General features: G+C 38.2%; 1 protein-coding gene across 3 annotated transcripts in view; it reads right to left on the bottom strand.

The window, feature by feature from the left end:
* Positions 1–262: 262 nt before the first annotated feature.
* Positions 263–16,565, bottom strand: part of SCG5 (secretogranin V) — a 29,157-nt gene continuing 12,854 nt past the window's right edge. For all 3 annotated transcript variants that reach the window (XM_056345282.1, XM_056345284.1, XM_056345283.1), the window contains 4 exons: positions 12,783–12,932; positions 9,740–9,852; positions 4,166–4,219; positions 263–454 (listed from right to left, as the gene is read on the bottom strand). In XM_056345282.1, the coding sequence (XP_056201257.1) occupies positions 359–454; positions 4,166–4,219; positions 9,740–9,852; positions 12,783–12,932 (413 nt within the window). In that variant the 3' untranslated portion in view covers positions 263–358. The remainder of the gene's footprint in view (positions 455–4,165; positions 4,220–9,739; positions 9,853–12,782; positions 12,933–16,565) is intronic.

The following is a 16,565-nucleotide window of genomic DNA, read 5'->3' as shown; positions in this document are numbered from 1 at the left end:
AAGATTAAATGTTGGATTCAAACTGGCCATTTTTTTAACATCTTCCTATTTACAAGCTGCTCATTAAGACCATTTACTTTATATTAGCTATTAAAATGACTAACATTTTTAAAGTTTTCTCCATTACTAAAATAAAAACAACAGAAATGTCCTTTTACCATAACTTAACAAAAAGCAGAACCATATTTTTGTTATCTAGGAGAACATACTGTTTATAAATACAGATGTTTTTCATCTACAATTATATAAATAATAAACATGCTGTCATTCACAAGGATTTTAATAGATGATCATACATAAGCAATATTACGATCTAGCAGAGGATGGCATGAGTTTTCATCATTAATTTTTACTGTACTTATTCAGGACCCTTGTCTTCATCTGAGAACTGTGGAACAGACTTCTTTGCTACAACGTTGTCCAGTCGCTGTCCTTGCAGATACGGGTTCACACTCTGAAAAAGTTTTAAATTATTTATACCTACTAGAAACAGGGAAACATATAAAAGGTAACTAGAATAAGTATATATATTTATGATTTCTTATTTATCAAATATTTGCAGACTGAAGAAAAAAGAAAATGCTCCTAGGGAGTAAATCTACAAGTCAATCAGCGTTTTGTTTTCTAATATTTTTTTATGTGCAAGAGTTTAATCCAATCCACTAAAAAGAATACAAGTGAAGGAGGGCTATCAAGAATATAGGATAGTCTGAATTAAACACTTGTCTTTTTGCTCCACTCCTCCTTTCCTCAGTTCAACAAAGAGGCAGCAGCAGACCTAACTCCCTAATTTCTGAGGCAGGACAGAACTTGTCAGAGAAGTACAGACAGGTAAGCTTTAGCTTAAATCAGTAGGCTTTGATGGACCTTATGCTGTGAGACAAGTTAGGTATCACAATACCATTTTTGACCAAAGTCTCTTCTTCAGCCCAGCTCCTCTCCAGGAAACCCCTCCTTGCTTCCTCTCCTGATGCTGAGATAAAAAACTGCTGGCACAGAAGCAGAGCCAAGCAAGGTTTTGGCATAGGGAATGGTTCTCATACCACTGCCAGAACAAGGGAATGCTGGAGAGGAGATCTCTGGAGAGGGTTTAACTTCACTTTGCGCCATGCAAGCAGCACAAAGTGAGACTGAAGATGAACAGATCCTGTCTCAGAACTAGAGATCACAGTAATGCAAAAAGCCTATGCTTGAATTTTTCCTATACCAATGGAATAAACCCTATTTACTGTATTTGCAAGTATCAAGCAGTTAAGTGGAGCTTTGGAATTAACTTGAATATTTTTTACACCCACTTTCTGACCTGTTACAGTGTCAGTGTAAACAAAATTCAAATATATACTTTCTCCTTCACAGATATAGACAAAAGTTTTAGTGTGGCAGTTTCTTATGCCAATAAAAATTGTTTGCCTAAAGAACAAACTTTGGAGGAATGCAAATTTGCTGCTATCTCCTGATTCTTGTCAGGCTGGCTGTATCACAGAAATTAGTTTTCTGGAGATATTTATGTCCTTCTTTCACCAAAATGTAGGAATTCAAAGCTACGCAAAAAAACCCCCAGCTTTTAAAACAGACTTGAAATACTTATTTTCACATAACTCAAGTATTTTTCAAATCTCTGGAAAAGATTTGGGGTTTGTCTGTCTTCAAGTTTAAGCCCTTGGGTTTCCCCAGATTTGTAGAGGCTATCATTAATATTTAATCATAGTACAGAGCAGCCCTTTTGCTTACTTCTGTTTTTTGAGTGCTTTGCTTGCTGCAAGTGAAACCATAAAAATATTAAGAACCAGAAATGAATGTGGAAAAATATTTGAAAATAAAACTAAACTATTTTAATGCTTTAAATTGTTAAAAATAAGACAAATGTAAATGATTTGTTTGTGTTTGTTTAAAGAAGTTCTGTTTAATGTTAATTTAGTGAAATTCAGCTGTTGCATAAACTTCTAGGAACTATTTGAAGATTCTTAGGAAGATTAATTGGTCTTTTTTTTGGAATGGTACTTGCTTGCTACTTTTTGAAATAAAGTAGAAGAGAATGAGAATACATAAAAATTTGAGTCCTTCTCAACTGACAAAAGAAAACACAAAATATAATGCAACATTTTTGGCTGATTTGACTGAAACATGTTTAATCCTATACAGCTGTGCTGAATTCAAAGTAATGCGGTTCCCGAGTACCTTTGTGCACAGCTCTGAGCCCACAGCAACATGACTCAGTGATTACAGATGCACTCCTGTCACGTTCAGCTTATTAGATTCTGGACAGGGCTTTGCTCGTGCATAGAAATTTTAAAAAGGGGAGAACTGCTAGTTAAATTAGGCTTCCTTGTCCTGCACTGCAAATGCTGCAAAAGAGTAATACAGTAGTAAATAGCAAATACACACCTTCGCTATGTAAACTGATTATATGCATATATGTTTATATGTGTGTTTATATACATATATATATAAAAATATATTAATATACACACATACTTAAAATGTAGTTTGGTAGACTCCAGTAAGTGCCTCTGTGACTGTAACATCATATAGACACCACACAGTTGCTATGCACACAGTTACGCAGGACTTGCTTTAAACTCAAATCGGGACATTCTGACCCAAAGGATGAATCTGTTGCCAGAAGCTGTCCTCCCTAAACACGCTGTCTGTGCAGAAGGGCATGGAGGAGTGGCAGGGACCGCAGAAGGCAGGAGGGGAATCCAGCGGGCTTTTCGGTTTCTGGAAAAATGCACTCGGCTGTTGACAGCTCTAGGTTACCCTTCTGCTCATAAAGTGAAAATCCTGAATTGTTCGTTAAAGGAATAGTAATCATTAGTCTTACTCTCAAAACAATAAAATAATTTAAATGATAATGAATTTATCATTAAGTGACATGTCTGTGCTAAGAAAAATAGATCCGCTGCAAACCAAAAAACTGAAGCTTCATCTCCAAAATTCTGAGCTACTGCTGGCCACGTGGCTGTCACATCTCTCCAGCCATCACTCCTTTTGTATCCAATTAAGTCAATCAGCACGTGGACAGAAAATTAATTTTTTCTTTTTTTTTCCCTCCTGTATATATTACACTAATCCTATTTTAACATGCTGTTCTAGCTCTTAATAAATATTCCACATAACTATTTCCAGAGTAAGTTCTACTTATTTTACAGTTAAAATCAAGTGTCTAACCTCTTTCCTCTTTTGCTAACAAACTCGAAAATCAAACATAAGTGGGGAGGCAGATACTAAGCTCAAGACGGATTATTAACTTATGGTTGAACAGTGTTTATTACCAGTGATGTGTGAATCCGTAAGAAATTAACTCACCTCCTCTGCTTCCAGCAAAGACTTCTGGTTTGAGAGTCAAGTAAATAAATAATCATCTTCACTTACGCGTCAGTTACTTTAAACGAAATGTACTTCACATTTTCAATATAAACTCTCCTGTCATATTTTGAAAATCTACTTTCTGACAGACAGCTAGACTTTTTCTTCTTCTAAAAAAATACACCAGCACCAAAGCTAAAGACTTTGAACTGCCAGAAAGTGATTTTCTGGTAAAAGAAAGGCTGACATGACTGAAAAAGAGAGAGGCAATAGTGAGATGGGCTATGCAGAGGTTCTCTGTGATATGTGGACTGCCTGCCTTGTTTCAGGGGCAGAAAAATGTTCATCTTTGCCTTTCAAGCAGGCGGGACACAGAGATAGGAGTGCAATCTGATGTAAATCTAAGTAAGTGAATCAAATTACATCAGCTAAAGAAACAGTTCTGTCATTTACACTCAAAAACATATTCACATGCATGGATAGTGGTAATTAATGTAACCAGTATTTTAGTAGGAAACTTTAAAATTGTGTTTTAAAGACATTTCAATAATTTTAAATGGGTTTATGCAAATAGGATCAATTTTAAAAGGCAGATAATATAAAGGGGTTTTTAATTAATGCTCTACATTGAAGTGCATCTTCTGAAAGAAACAGGCTATTTAGGGAAATAGGTCTTGTACTCGGCGGAGAGTCCTGAAGCCTGCTGTAGTAGTTTATCACAGAGGTTCCCTGACTTGACACATTATCTAAGGTACAATGCAGATGTGTTAGACTAACTGTTCATTTCAACACTATGATTTTAATTCTTCTTAGCCCTCTAGATGATACACGGGCTATAAAGTATTTTGATAGTTACCCTCTTCCTTCTTTTTGGACCACCATTAATCTTCTCAAAGAGTAAATTCTTGCTCTGGAAGGGGAAAAAAAATGCAGCCATCAAATTAATTATACTCTTCTTTTAAAATGTTATTTTTGCTGTTAAATATTAGCAAGTTTAAAGGGGTGTGTAGATTTACGGGAAGGATAAACCACAAACATGTATTTGGATATTCCTGCTAACATTTTGCAGTTCTTCATGAGCAGCCACAGTCTTACCAGCAATTAAAAAGCCAGTAATTTTCCACTATGTTGCACCATGTTATCATCCCTGTTCAGGCAATAAGCACTTCAGGTACATTGGTGTAATGATGTAGACTGGATGTTCCCCATCGTGTGATACATAGTATAAATAAATATATATTAAAAAAAAAGAGAAGGAAAAAAAGAAAAATGAGTGGAAGGGAGAGGAACAGAAACCCTGCCCCTGGTACATCTTTCTATATGTCTGAGGTGACACAAGAACAGGAGCAAAATATACTTGCTTTATGAGGGATTTTCTAATTCCTTTTAAAAACTGCAATCAGCGTCATTCCTGCTGTTTTGTTGTCTTTGCTTATTCCCTTCCAGATATCAACACTTCCCAGTGCAAAGTTCTGTTGAAAGGAGTTCAGCGCCAACTCTTCCTTTGTTTAAGTAGTGCCCTCAATAAAGTTTCTAAAAACCATTTGGTCTATAACATTTTTTTAATGGCGAACCTTTTAAAAACTGCCAAAAACATCTTGGCAGAAGAGAAAGTTATGATGATGAGAAAAGAAAAAAAAACCAACACAAAAAAAACCCTCTGACCATAGTTTACATAAGTGCATCCACATATTGTTGTATTTCATACAAGTAGTGAATTCTAATAAAGTCTGGAATAACACACACATGCTCAACACATTTTGTTTCAATTGTGTATTATGAAGAAAAACAAAACCAAACCCTAACCTGAAAATGGAAGGAGAGAAGAATTACATGTATAAAAAGCAGAACACTGTATAAACAAGGCCATTAATTCTGCTATAAACAACTGACCTAACATTGATTATATAAATAGAAAGTGTGATCCTAGTGCAAGACAAATTCACCAAACACTTCTACCCTCTCTGCAGCCTTGATATGAGAAAAAACAAACATTTTCAAGTGTTACACTGAAATCTGCCAAAATTGTCTGTTTTTCACTTCTCATGTTCATTAAACCCCAAATTCACAAGGCCTATCTCTTGCCCAACCTCAGTTATTTTGTGTGAGCTGTGCCAAAAAGGAACAGAGATGAAGTTGGCCAGGGGAGACATTCTTGGCTAGTCATTTATGCAAACTCACTTTGGGAAAACTTAAATTTAACATTTTAAAGAAACCCACAGATGCATAAATTACTCTCTTTAGGAAACAAAGCATCACCAAAGCCTCTATTGGTGAACTATTTGACCTTATACTTTTCATGACAGGAAAAATGGTATTTCTGAAATAAAAAGAATTTCACGACTACTGAAGCTAACATTTCTGTCACTCGGGAAAATTCCTCACAATTGAACTGTTCCTGCTCAGGAAGATCATATTTTATTTAGTTTGTTTGGGAATGTTTTAAGACTGTAACTACTACTTCAGCATTATGTGGAGTACAAAGCAAGTGACGTTATGGAGCATGAGCCAAGAGTGTTCTTGCATGGTAACAGCAATCCTGAAAATATGTTCTACTGTGTAAGGGCCTGAGCTCATCAGCCACCAAAATTTGCCCGTTAAGTGCTTACCATTCTCATCCCTCACCTAGGAGTTGTTAGGAATGAAGGCACAGAGTTTCTCCAATTAAAGATACACCCATATAGAGGTGTGCTGCACATAAATTGCGATTTCCCTCCCACTCCGGGAGCTTCCTTTGCACCCTCTCGGCTACCTGGATTAGGGTACTACAGGTTGGGATTTGGGTGGGAAAAACACAGAAGTTAGAATGCTTACAACCAACTAACTAATGCCAGAGAGATTTACCCTTAGACCTTTCAAGTCTTCACTAAAACTTCTTTAAGTCAGTAATAATCAGCAGCTCTGTAATCTGGACCTGCACAATTACTAAGCAAAACTGAAAAGGATATACATTAGCAAGGCTGCACCCTTTCACGGGAGGGCTTTTTTCCCCCAGTCAATTTACAGCCTTATCAGGACTACAAAGCATGACAATTTCTATTACACCAAGCATACTATACTAAATTAAACAATCTGCACTGTCTGAAAATGAAGAGGGGGACCAGACCTACCATAACCCATCCTAATAATCACCAGTGCCATTCCAGTAGTTAACAACATCAGCTGGTAAAGAAAGATTCGCTTCATGTGGCTCACTATAACTAGAGTTGGAATAAAATCAAATCAGAGTGACTAGTTTCAGATTTCCATTAAAATTAGGAAGGCAGAGATGGCAACTTCTTTAACAAACTTCAATTTCATCAAATACTTTTTTTACCCCTGCTTCCTATCCTTTCTTTGTACTGTCTTGGATCCACACACTACCTGATAAGCAAAACTGGCATTACTTCTACCCTTAGAGTGAAATGTTATCCATTGCCTCAGTAAAAGTAAGCGTTGCTGAAAAACATAGTTGCTTTTAATTTTCTATTTTTATTGATACTGGTGTCAGAAAACACAGCTGAACTTCCCTCCTCCTTTTAACCCCTACACATGGTAGTGGTTAACACTTTGGGTTTCAATAAATAACTTCTATGTAAGTGGTTTTCAGATTTGTATTGAAAATTGTATATTGTAAACCATCTTCTTGCAAGTCTTTCTGGATGCCAACAACACTTTTTCAGACCATCTAGAGTCAAGTTGCAAGATGTGGAAAAGGCAGACTGAAATGGAAAGTACCAGTCTCCTGCAAGGAAAAGTCCAAACTGACAGGGGAAAAAAGCCCCCAGACATTTTAGAAACTACAGTTGCACACCAGGGTAGAAACTTCCGAAAGTCCCTCGTCTTACACTTCCACTGTTCCCTCTATGTTTTACACATATGAGGAGAAAGAGAGTCTTTGGGGCTGGGGAGTGGAGTATAAGCTGCCGGCATCTCACCCTATAAACAGGGTCTGTTCCCGAGATCTCCCACAGCTCAGTGTACTGATATAAGGAAGAGCTGTCCCAAAGACAGGAAAATTTTTCCTCTTTCTTCCCTCTCCTGTAACCCAGTATACATTTATCATAATTTATCTATTTGTATATTCATATGTATTAGCAGTATTTACACATAATATTGAGCATCTACATGGAATCACACACTTTGCTGTGTGAGACAGCTTCTAGACTTGTTCTACCCGTATAGAATGTGTCTGATACTCACAGGGTACTGCAGAGGCTCCACAGCTTTGCAAGCACGAGGATCTGCCACCAAACCAACCAACCAACCTGTTTCTTTCCCACTGTTCATGAACAAGCAGGTCTCTTTTTTTTTTTTTTTCCTGACCTGCTAATGCAATTTGGGTTTTACTGTGGTTACGCTGAGGAATGCATGCTGGCTCCCTGGAAGGACAAGTCAGTGGGAACTGTAACACCGCCTCAACTGCTCCATGGCAGGAAAAGGCAGGGGAGAAGCTCCCCCGAGAGCTGCAAGCACACGCCAGCTTGCGCGGGTCCAGGAGACACACTGGCTCCGAGGGCTTCAGACGGTGGTGACAGCCTAGCGTCTTCACAGCACGCAGGAGCCTGTGGAAACGCCGTCTGTAAATAGACAGCCGTTACAGCTCCTGGGGCATTTGGTCCTAGGCTCTTCCACGGGAGAAGCAGGAATGGGCTGCTGGCGGGCAGCGGGGATTTTGGCAGCTGGGGGCAGTGGCAGGATAAGGATGCACAGTCACCCACTGGGCAGTCCACAGTTGGCTGCGTTGGTCATTTACAACCTAATCCAGATGACAGCAAGTGACCTAAAAGAGCTGCTCTACTTTTATCTCTGCTTTACAAGATCTCAAATAGCTAATTTTTAGAGCGCTTTCCTGCCTTTATTTTTCCAGAGAGATAAAAATAACAAAACCAGCCATAAAATCAGATACTATTGTACTTATCTTTTTAATGTGTAGTAATAGACAATGAGGAGGCAATCGGGGCATTTCTCCTGGATCTCGGCAGAACATTTGCTCATGCACATTACCAGCTGTTTCATCTCTCATTAAAAAGATCAGGAGTTGGCTATGCTGCAGCTAGATATGATTACTGTTTAGTACCTAACAGTCTGTTTTAATCCATGTGTGAGCAGTTTTTTCCCCTGAATTAGTGGTGATGGATGGAGAAATGAAAAAAGGCCAGTATTCACTAATGATTACCTACCATTTGTTAAGTACGTATGTTGCTGATGACAATGCAGTATGTACGCTTGATTCTGAAATATTGCTATAGGCCAAAGATTTACAGAAGTGCTTTTATAGACTTCAGAATGGTATTATGGGACTAAATTACTTATGAATAATAAGAAAACTAACAGCATTATCTGGCATAAATAAGAAAGTTCACCATCTGGTGGTTTTAAAATTAAAACCTTTGATGGTAATTACTTAGAATGCAACAAGAGTTCCCAAAATTTGGATTTTTGGCATGACGCTCTCTAGAAATTTAGCACTCACATAAGTAATTAAGACTATAAATCTTACACTGGTTTGATTATGAACGATGAATCATTGTCTCACAATTACAGCAGGAGAAGAGGCTGCCAGACATGTCCATTTATCGATATATACTTACAGATCACTGGCTTAGGGCAATCTTAAGTAGTGTTAAAACAATGTAAAAGGAGATTTCATGATTTGCTCTAGAAGCATAAATTACGATCATTGTTATTGTTTTCCTGGCGCCTGAAGATGGATTTGGGATTGGACATTTAACTGATGTAATCTAAGATTAAGCAGCAGAGCTCTTTTTGGAGCCTCTAACTTGCAGAAATAGTCTAGCTGGAGTTACTAAAGTCCTTGTACACTCAGAGCAAGATTTTTGCCCGTAATGTAGCTCACTGTGTTTATTATATGCAACGTCTGAAACAGGTTTTCAACGTAATATAGTGCACAACCTGAACAGAGGAAGAAGTAGCATCAAGTCCTCCAAAATCCTTAAACCAGAGAAAATTCCTTCGAACAAGCTATCTGTACCCAGATTTTTAAGGTATTTAGGCACTGCTGCACTCCATTATTTTTTTTTTTTTTTCAACATCTATATAGATGAGTAGTCACTGAACCTGGATAAACTTTCAGATTAGGGCCTTGTTACATTTTGAACTGTCGTGCTAAGATCTGCACTAATATGTGGTTACATGTTCATTGTGGTTTGAAATGTGGTGTGTGCATTTATCAAGTGCGCACACAGTCGTCATGCTTTGGGACAGATAATAAGACAAGGATTTCTAATTTCTGTTTTTATGTGCTTTTTATCAATCACAGGCATTATTTCCATGTTTTCAAGAGCAATTTCACCTTTTTGAGAAGCTTCCTTAGGGTGATAATTATTCTGGCAACAAGCACAACATTCTCCTTGTGGTTTCACAGTACCCCACACAGCAAATAGCCAGTTTCACGTGCAACAAAAATAAGCAAGAAGCATGTACTCACCCACTTGCCTGTGTTGGGATAGTCATGCTCTGGATCAAAAAGGTGTTGGTGCAGCTGGTATTCCCTGCTGAATTCTGCTGTGTCTGGGGTGTTTTCTAGACACCCATCATCAACTGCAAAAGTATGTCAGAAAGTCCTGAGTGCTTAGTAGCTTTTAAACACACAGTCAGTGCCACATTAATCAGCAAACTTCTTAAATGCAATTATGCCATTTAAAAAAAACCAAAAGACATTTAAAGAACTGGCTGACTGGAAAATATCAGGTATTTTTTTGTTTGAAAGGAGTGTGTCAGGATATATTTAAATTTAAAAAAAAAAACAAAACACAACTTAATGAAACTTCAAAACAGAATTATTTTCCAAGCTCTCCCCCTCTTTTTCGTTTTCCTTTTAGATTAGTGATTGAGCTTGGGTTTACATAGAACTGCATGTTATTCTGTTTCAGAAGGATCCTCTTTCATTTTTAAATGCCCCCAGGAAAGTGCAGAAGTTGTTTAGGCAATACTTTTGAAGCTCATGGTAAAATGATGCTGTGAGCAAGGACAGGATTTCCTTCACTGAGTAGCTATTCATGGAACTCCATTTCTGGTTTGCTACTTTGTTCAAAATGGCTAAAAATCATTTACACATCAGATCTCATAAAAATGCAATGTGGCGGAAGTTTTATGCTGAAGACATTTCTGCAGATTGGTAACTAATCTGATGGGTCCTGATAGGTCCCGAAACATCATCTAATCACAATGGATGGTTTTGCAGACAGCGTCGTTATCAAGGATAATACCCTTTTAAAAAATCAGGTTATGGATTTTTTACCAAAATAAGACATCTTTACATTAAACAAAGATTCAGCAGCTTGAGGCCAGAGTAGCTCTTTCGATAGTCTGCTCCTGGAGCTCCCTCTGCTCTGTCAGCATGGGGAGCTTGCAAGTTCTTCTCAGACATACCCAAGGAGACCCTACCACCCTGGACGTGATGCTGGGCATCCAAACAGCCACAACACAGGCAACTCCAGAGGACACACCTGTAGACCCTCCCTCCTGTCCTTGTTTGATCATCATGTAAAAAGATTTGCAGATGGATTATATTTTTCCCTAACATGCAGGAAACAGTAAAGACTTGACTTTAAATGAGTAGATTCAGTGACCTGAAGAGGTTATTCTAAGTTGAAAAGATGCTGCTTTCTCGCTTTTCTCCTTCAAACGAGGGAAAAAATAAAGTTACCAATAAGGAACAGGGGAAAACTAACCATACTGGCTAACTCAGAAACCACTGAAGTTAACTACAAGCACTTAAAAATTATTTTAGTCTCAGCAGGGACCGGGTCATCTCAAGAGAGAAGCAGGTGACAACAGAAATGGGGTAGACCATCTCCAAATGTCTCTGCTTTTGGCAGAAAACACAAAAGGCAGCTGGGACACAGGAGTACCCTCTGCAACCGCTAATCCAGAAGTCTTCAAGCTCAAGTGCTCCAGGCTTATGTATTCCTGCTGTGGAATGTGCATATGTAGACAGTGACTGGAAAAATTGTTTTCCATTAAGCAAATCCAGAGACCTGATTGAGGAAGGCCTCTGGTAATTTGTATGCATAATACAGTCACCACTTGAATTTCCATTTAAGGCTCTGAAAAACATTTTACTTTAATCCTAGTAGATACTATCTTCACTCACAGCGTACCTACGACAAGAGCCATTTATCTGAGCGGGCAGCGCTTCCCAAAGAATTCCCCCTGTGTTCAGATCTGACTGTATTAGCTTAGCTAACAACTTCTATTTCACCTGAGAAAGAAAAATTGAAGAGATTTTCAAAGGCATTTCTCTGGATGCCAGGTTTTGAATGTATTAATCTAATCACTAACAGAAGTCTAATGGGGAAGCACAGAAGATAGGAAGTCTGTGTGTGTGAGAAAACCTAAATCCATGATTTGCAACCTGTCAGGCAACAGCTATATTGAACAAAATGGAAAATTAGAAATTATTTCAGAAGAGATGCAGGCATCAACACCAAATGAGCTATAATAGAAAACAGTAAGGGAGGACTATTTGAAATTTTGTCATATTCTTGAATGAAATGTAAAAACACTGTTTGCAAAACTTCTCATGACAAATATTTATTTTTTGATCAATTCTAAGCTAGTTAGAACATTTTTTAATAAGAATACAGACAACTGTTTTGCATTATCCAAATAACATAAAAGAAGACTAAACAGAAAAGATTTTTGAAAAGATCTCTTAGCTCACAAATGAAAAATGAGAGAAAAATAGAGTGCTCATTCCTAGTTCCAGCTCCCAAGGCAGCCAATGGGGGTTTTACTACTACTTTCAGTACTGGAAGCCATTCCTTGGCTCAAGTAACAGGAAAAAGATCAATTCTCTTGGGATACGTATACATCATCCGCACGCAGCGCTGCTTTAGAGATCCCTCAGCACCAGTCATGTCCCCGTCCGTCCCCCCCCAGCTTGGTACACGGGCAGCCACGAGCCGAGGGGGCACCCGCTGTCTGGGGGCTGCACCACTCCGGCTGCTCCGTGCCTCAGCCGGCGTGAGCCTGCATGCAGCGCGCTGGGGTACGTCCACATTGCTCTCCATTTCTTGGCACAGATGCACCCTCAGTGAGCTATAAAGCCACATGGATTGGAGCCAAGGTATCTTAAATATTGACTCATGGTCTGGGTTGGAGATCAGGGCAGACAGTTTCATTCCTCTTGGCACAATGAAAGTCTCTAAAATAAGGGTAAATCTCATCTGCACAGAATGATAACTTTTTTCAGGGGCCAGCCTAAAAATGAACTCCCTCAGGAACAAGAGGCTATCATAAATCTCACTGTCTTCTACTCCGAGGTCAGGATGATTTCTTCCACCTGACCTTCTCTAGCAGTCATACAGCAATACAGAAGGTACACATATTAAAAATAAAAAAGCTCATCTAAACCACCTGATCGCTCAACAGTTCTGCTCTTGGAGTACAGAATGGAAGAACACACCCGTTGCAGCACTGAAAGATGTACAGTGAAGACAGAGGTGCAAAGGCTACAGCAGAATTACCTGTTTTTCCAATCGGGCAGGGATTTGGAGGGTCAGGATATCCTTGATCTTCACTGAAATCCTTTGGCACGTTATCTCCTGTCAGCTCAGCCACGATGTTTGGGATATTGCCATAAGGACCCAAGTGCTGGAGACCCTCATGCGCACCACCTAGCAAAGACGATTTACACACACTGTCTATTTACAAGACTAAAAGTGTAAGTCCTTTTGTTGCTTCAAGTAATCCAGACTCAGATTTAAAAAAATATATAATTGCTATAGAGACAGATCCAAGTTTAGATTCCAAACATTTCCTTTAGGAACATAACCCTGTGACCTAAATCAGGTAACATGGGTAATGAAAAAGGAAACAAAATCAGCCACTTATTATTAATCTCAGGGTTGTTTTTTTCCTTAACTATGTACATTATAGGTAAGAAAATGCAAAGAAAAAGAAACATGATACAGTAATGGAACTTAACACATTTACTGCACAATCGCCTTCAGTCACTGATACTATTACTGTTCATTGTAGCAACTAATAATTGAAGAAGATATGCCAAGACAGCATCATGGCAATAAGACAAAGTTAATGACACTATAGAAAGAAATAATACTATCTGCACAGCCCAGAAATACATTAATAAATCAAATCATGTGAGGGGACCCAAGATATAGAAAATTTTGTTGTATACAGCTAGGAAAATTATTTTAAAATCAAACCATTTATTAAATGCAAATTTGAGTTTCCTGCGGTAATGGTGAAAAGTGATGACGAGTCCATATTGTTGATGGGAATTCCTGTGCGTGTACACCTACACAGCAGTCATCAGAGTATGAAACATCACATTCAGTGACTTTTTACTTAATAGATCAGTTCTAGATGCAGGCTTTCATATTGCCCTGTGGGCTGGAGCACCACCACCACAGGGTTACAACAGCAGTGTGCAGCAGGTTTTATAACTCAGTGGCGGAGGACACCATGATGGGCTTCCTCTTCTTGGGCAAACGCACAGAGAAGTGGTGTGCCACAGCATCTCAGCTTGTGTGCCTTGCCTTTGACAAGTCAGGTCTTCTGCTAAAGGTTTGGGAATGAAGCTCAGGCCATTCTCTGTATGCCTCTCTACAAATATTTATCTGCTCCTGATCTTTTCTGCATCTGTTACTGGCCAAATGCATCTACAGGATAAAATCCTGCTGCTTGTGGAGTTTTGTAAATACTATTGTACAGCACACTTCTGAATTTCAGACAACTAAAATCCTAATTTCAAGCATGCTCTTTTTCACTGCCATAAGACAGCCACCACACACACTGCAGCAGCAGCTTATGTAGTTATTGAGTACCAAGATGGTTGTGCAACAGCAGAGCAATATTTTTTAAAAAAACTATATAATAAGGGATAACAACATATAGTCAGTGTATGAATTCCACTTACAATGAATGAGAGGAAAAGGAATTTGAATGATTGGAAAATGCCGGTTAAAAAGCGAATGCAGATATGACTGTTCAGGTAAATAGCACCATATTATCACCAAATGGTCTTATTTTCCATTTCTATCATTTTCATAGATCCGAAAGATTGGAATAAAGCTTCTGAACATGAATGTTGCTCCAGAAGAATCATTCAAGTACTCCTGTCCCACCTTACAATAAATACTACCAGCCTAAATAATCTTTTATACAGCTAGGCATTGTAAGCTAACACAATCACTTTCAAAAATTACTAACATAAGACAGTCTTGACAAATTTTGTATACATTTCTACATTTAGAAGTGGTAGTTGAGTCAAATGTCTATATTTTGCAAATAATCAGTTGGAAGCTGGCATTATAGTACCAGAAACAAGTAGTCTATAAGCACAAATATTTCAATTTTATTTGCACAATGGACTAAAATCTAATCAACATGACAATTTCCTCTCTTAAGTACAAGTTTCTTATCCTGTAATACAATGTTGAAGGAAAATTTTACAGATATGTAACAAACATAAAAGTAGCCCTATAACAAAATTTGCATCTGGGCTATATGAGGTTTTCCCTTGCAGCTGAGCACGAAACCTGGTACTAAAACCAGAATAGTGTTATATACACTATTATACATTTACAGTCCATAGCCAATGCAAGGACAATGCTTGTAAGAACTGTACAGATTCACAACAATGCTATGGTGATGAGGTTAAAAAACATGTAACATACATTTAATCTAATGTCACTTAATCTAACATCTAATGTATAGCATAAAATACTTCTTTTGTACTGATCTCCATCACATGAAGATTGATTGCATATATGTATTTAAAAGCATCAGGTTATGATGCTGCTGTAAACTACAGAACCATATAATCAATACGTGTTTGAACATCCTGTATACAGTGTGGTTCACTATGGAACAATCCATCAGATAGAAGCATATCTACGCCTGTACGTGGTGCAGACCACTTGGCACCAAAGCTCCATCCATAAAGAAAACAGAGGTACTTAGCAGGCTCCAGTGTGCTATATATACATGTAAGTTTAAACTGACTGCCAAGAATTTGCTTGACTGAGTACCATCTTTTTATATTAATATAAAGGGTTGTTTCCTTTAAGTATAAATGTCCAGGATCATTTAAGGGTTTTTCCTGTCTTTCCAAAATAGCTGGAGACAATAGCACCTGCTCTGGTGCCATAATTTAGCACACTTGAGTGATTTAATAATGTCAGCAAAGCTCATTCCTTATAAACTCTGATAAATAGTGCACTCAGTAAAGACTGCAATAATAAAAATGAAATGCTATGAATATACCAGATAGAGGTATTATGTACAGTAACTCACAAGCTGTGTTAGTTTTGTTATTGTAACGTTACTGATTTGAAGAAACTTATTAGGATTAAATAAACTGCAGCTACCAAGTCAGGATATTGATACAAACATATACAGTCAGCTACAAAAATAGCACAATATGGGTCTCCTGAACCTTGAGGTAGAGACGGAAAGAAAAAAAAAAGATGAGACTACTAAATATCAAGAAATTTTTTGTAATTTCCTAGCCAAGGGAAGCATGAGAAACACTGTTAAAAGTATTTGCAACTGGACTAGCAAAAATCCAGAAGAATAGTACAGAGAACACCTTTTTACTGAGAAAGGATGGACTACACAAATCTGTGTTTTTCCCATCTCTCCTTATTTGTTGTATAAACTGGTGTTTGTGGGCCACATACTAGCAAAAAAACCCACCTCTAGAACAATCACCTCCTTTTCACATGCATAATTTCTGTGTAAGCATATAGTTATTTTACATCCCTACAGGATAAACAGAAATTTAGGTCTTTTGGACTGAGGTCAGTATTGTCATAAGTAAGCTTTGGATTTCATTTTAAAAGTACGCATATATGTAACCATCTTCTGGCACTGGTCTTGAACTGTTGCATGATGGAAAACAAAAATGGAACAATGCCTTTCACCCTTCCTATAATTCTGGAAAAGTCACTGAATCATTTAGGTTGGAAAAGACCTTTAAGAACACCAGATCTAACCATGAACCCAGCACTGCCAAGTCCATCACTAAACCATGTCCCTAAGCACTACATCTACGCCTTTTTTAAACACCTCCAGGGATGGTGATTCCACCACCTCCCTGGGCAGCCTGTTCCATTGCCTGACCACCTTTTCAGCGAAGAATTTTTTCCTATTATCCAAACTAAACTTGAGGCCATTTCCTCTTGTCCTGTTGCTTGTTATCTGGGAGAAGAGACTGACACCCAGCTGCCTATGGCCTCCTGTCAGGCAGTTGTAGAGAGCAGTAAGGTCCCCCCTGACCCTCC

The sequence above is a fragment of the Falco biarmicus genome, chromosome 7 (genome assembly GCF_023638135.1).
Source record: "Falco biarmicus isolate bFalBia1 chromosome 7, bFalBia1.pri, whole genome shotgun sequence".
NCBI lineage: Eukaryota > Metazoa > Chordata > Aves > Falconiformes > Falconidae > Falco > Falco biarmicus.
This window is presented reverse-complemented; position numbering and strand designations above follow the sequence as displayed.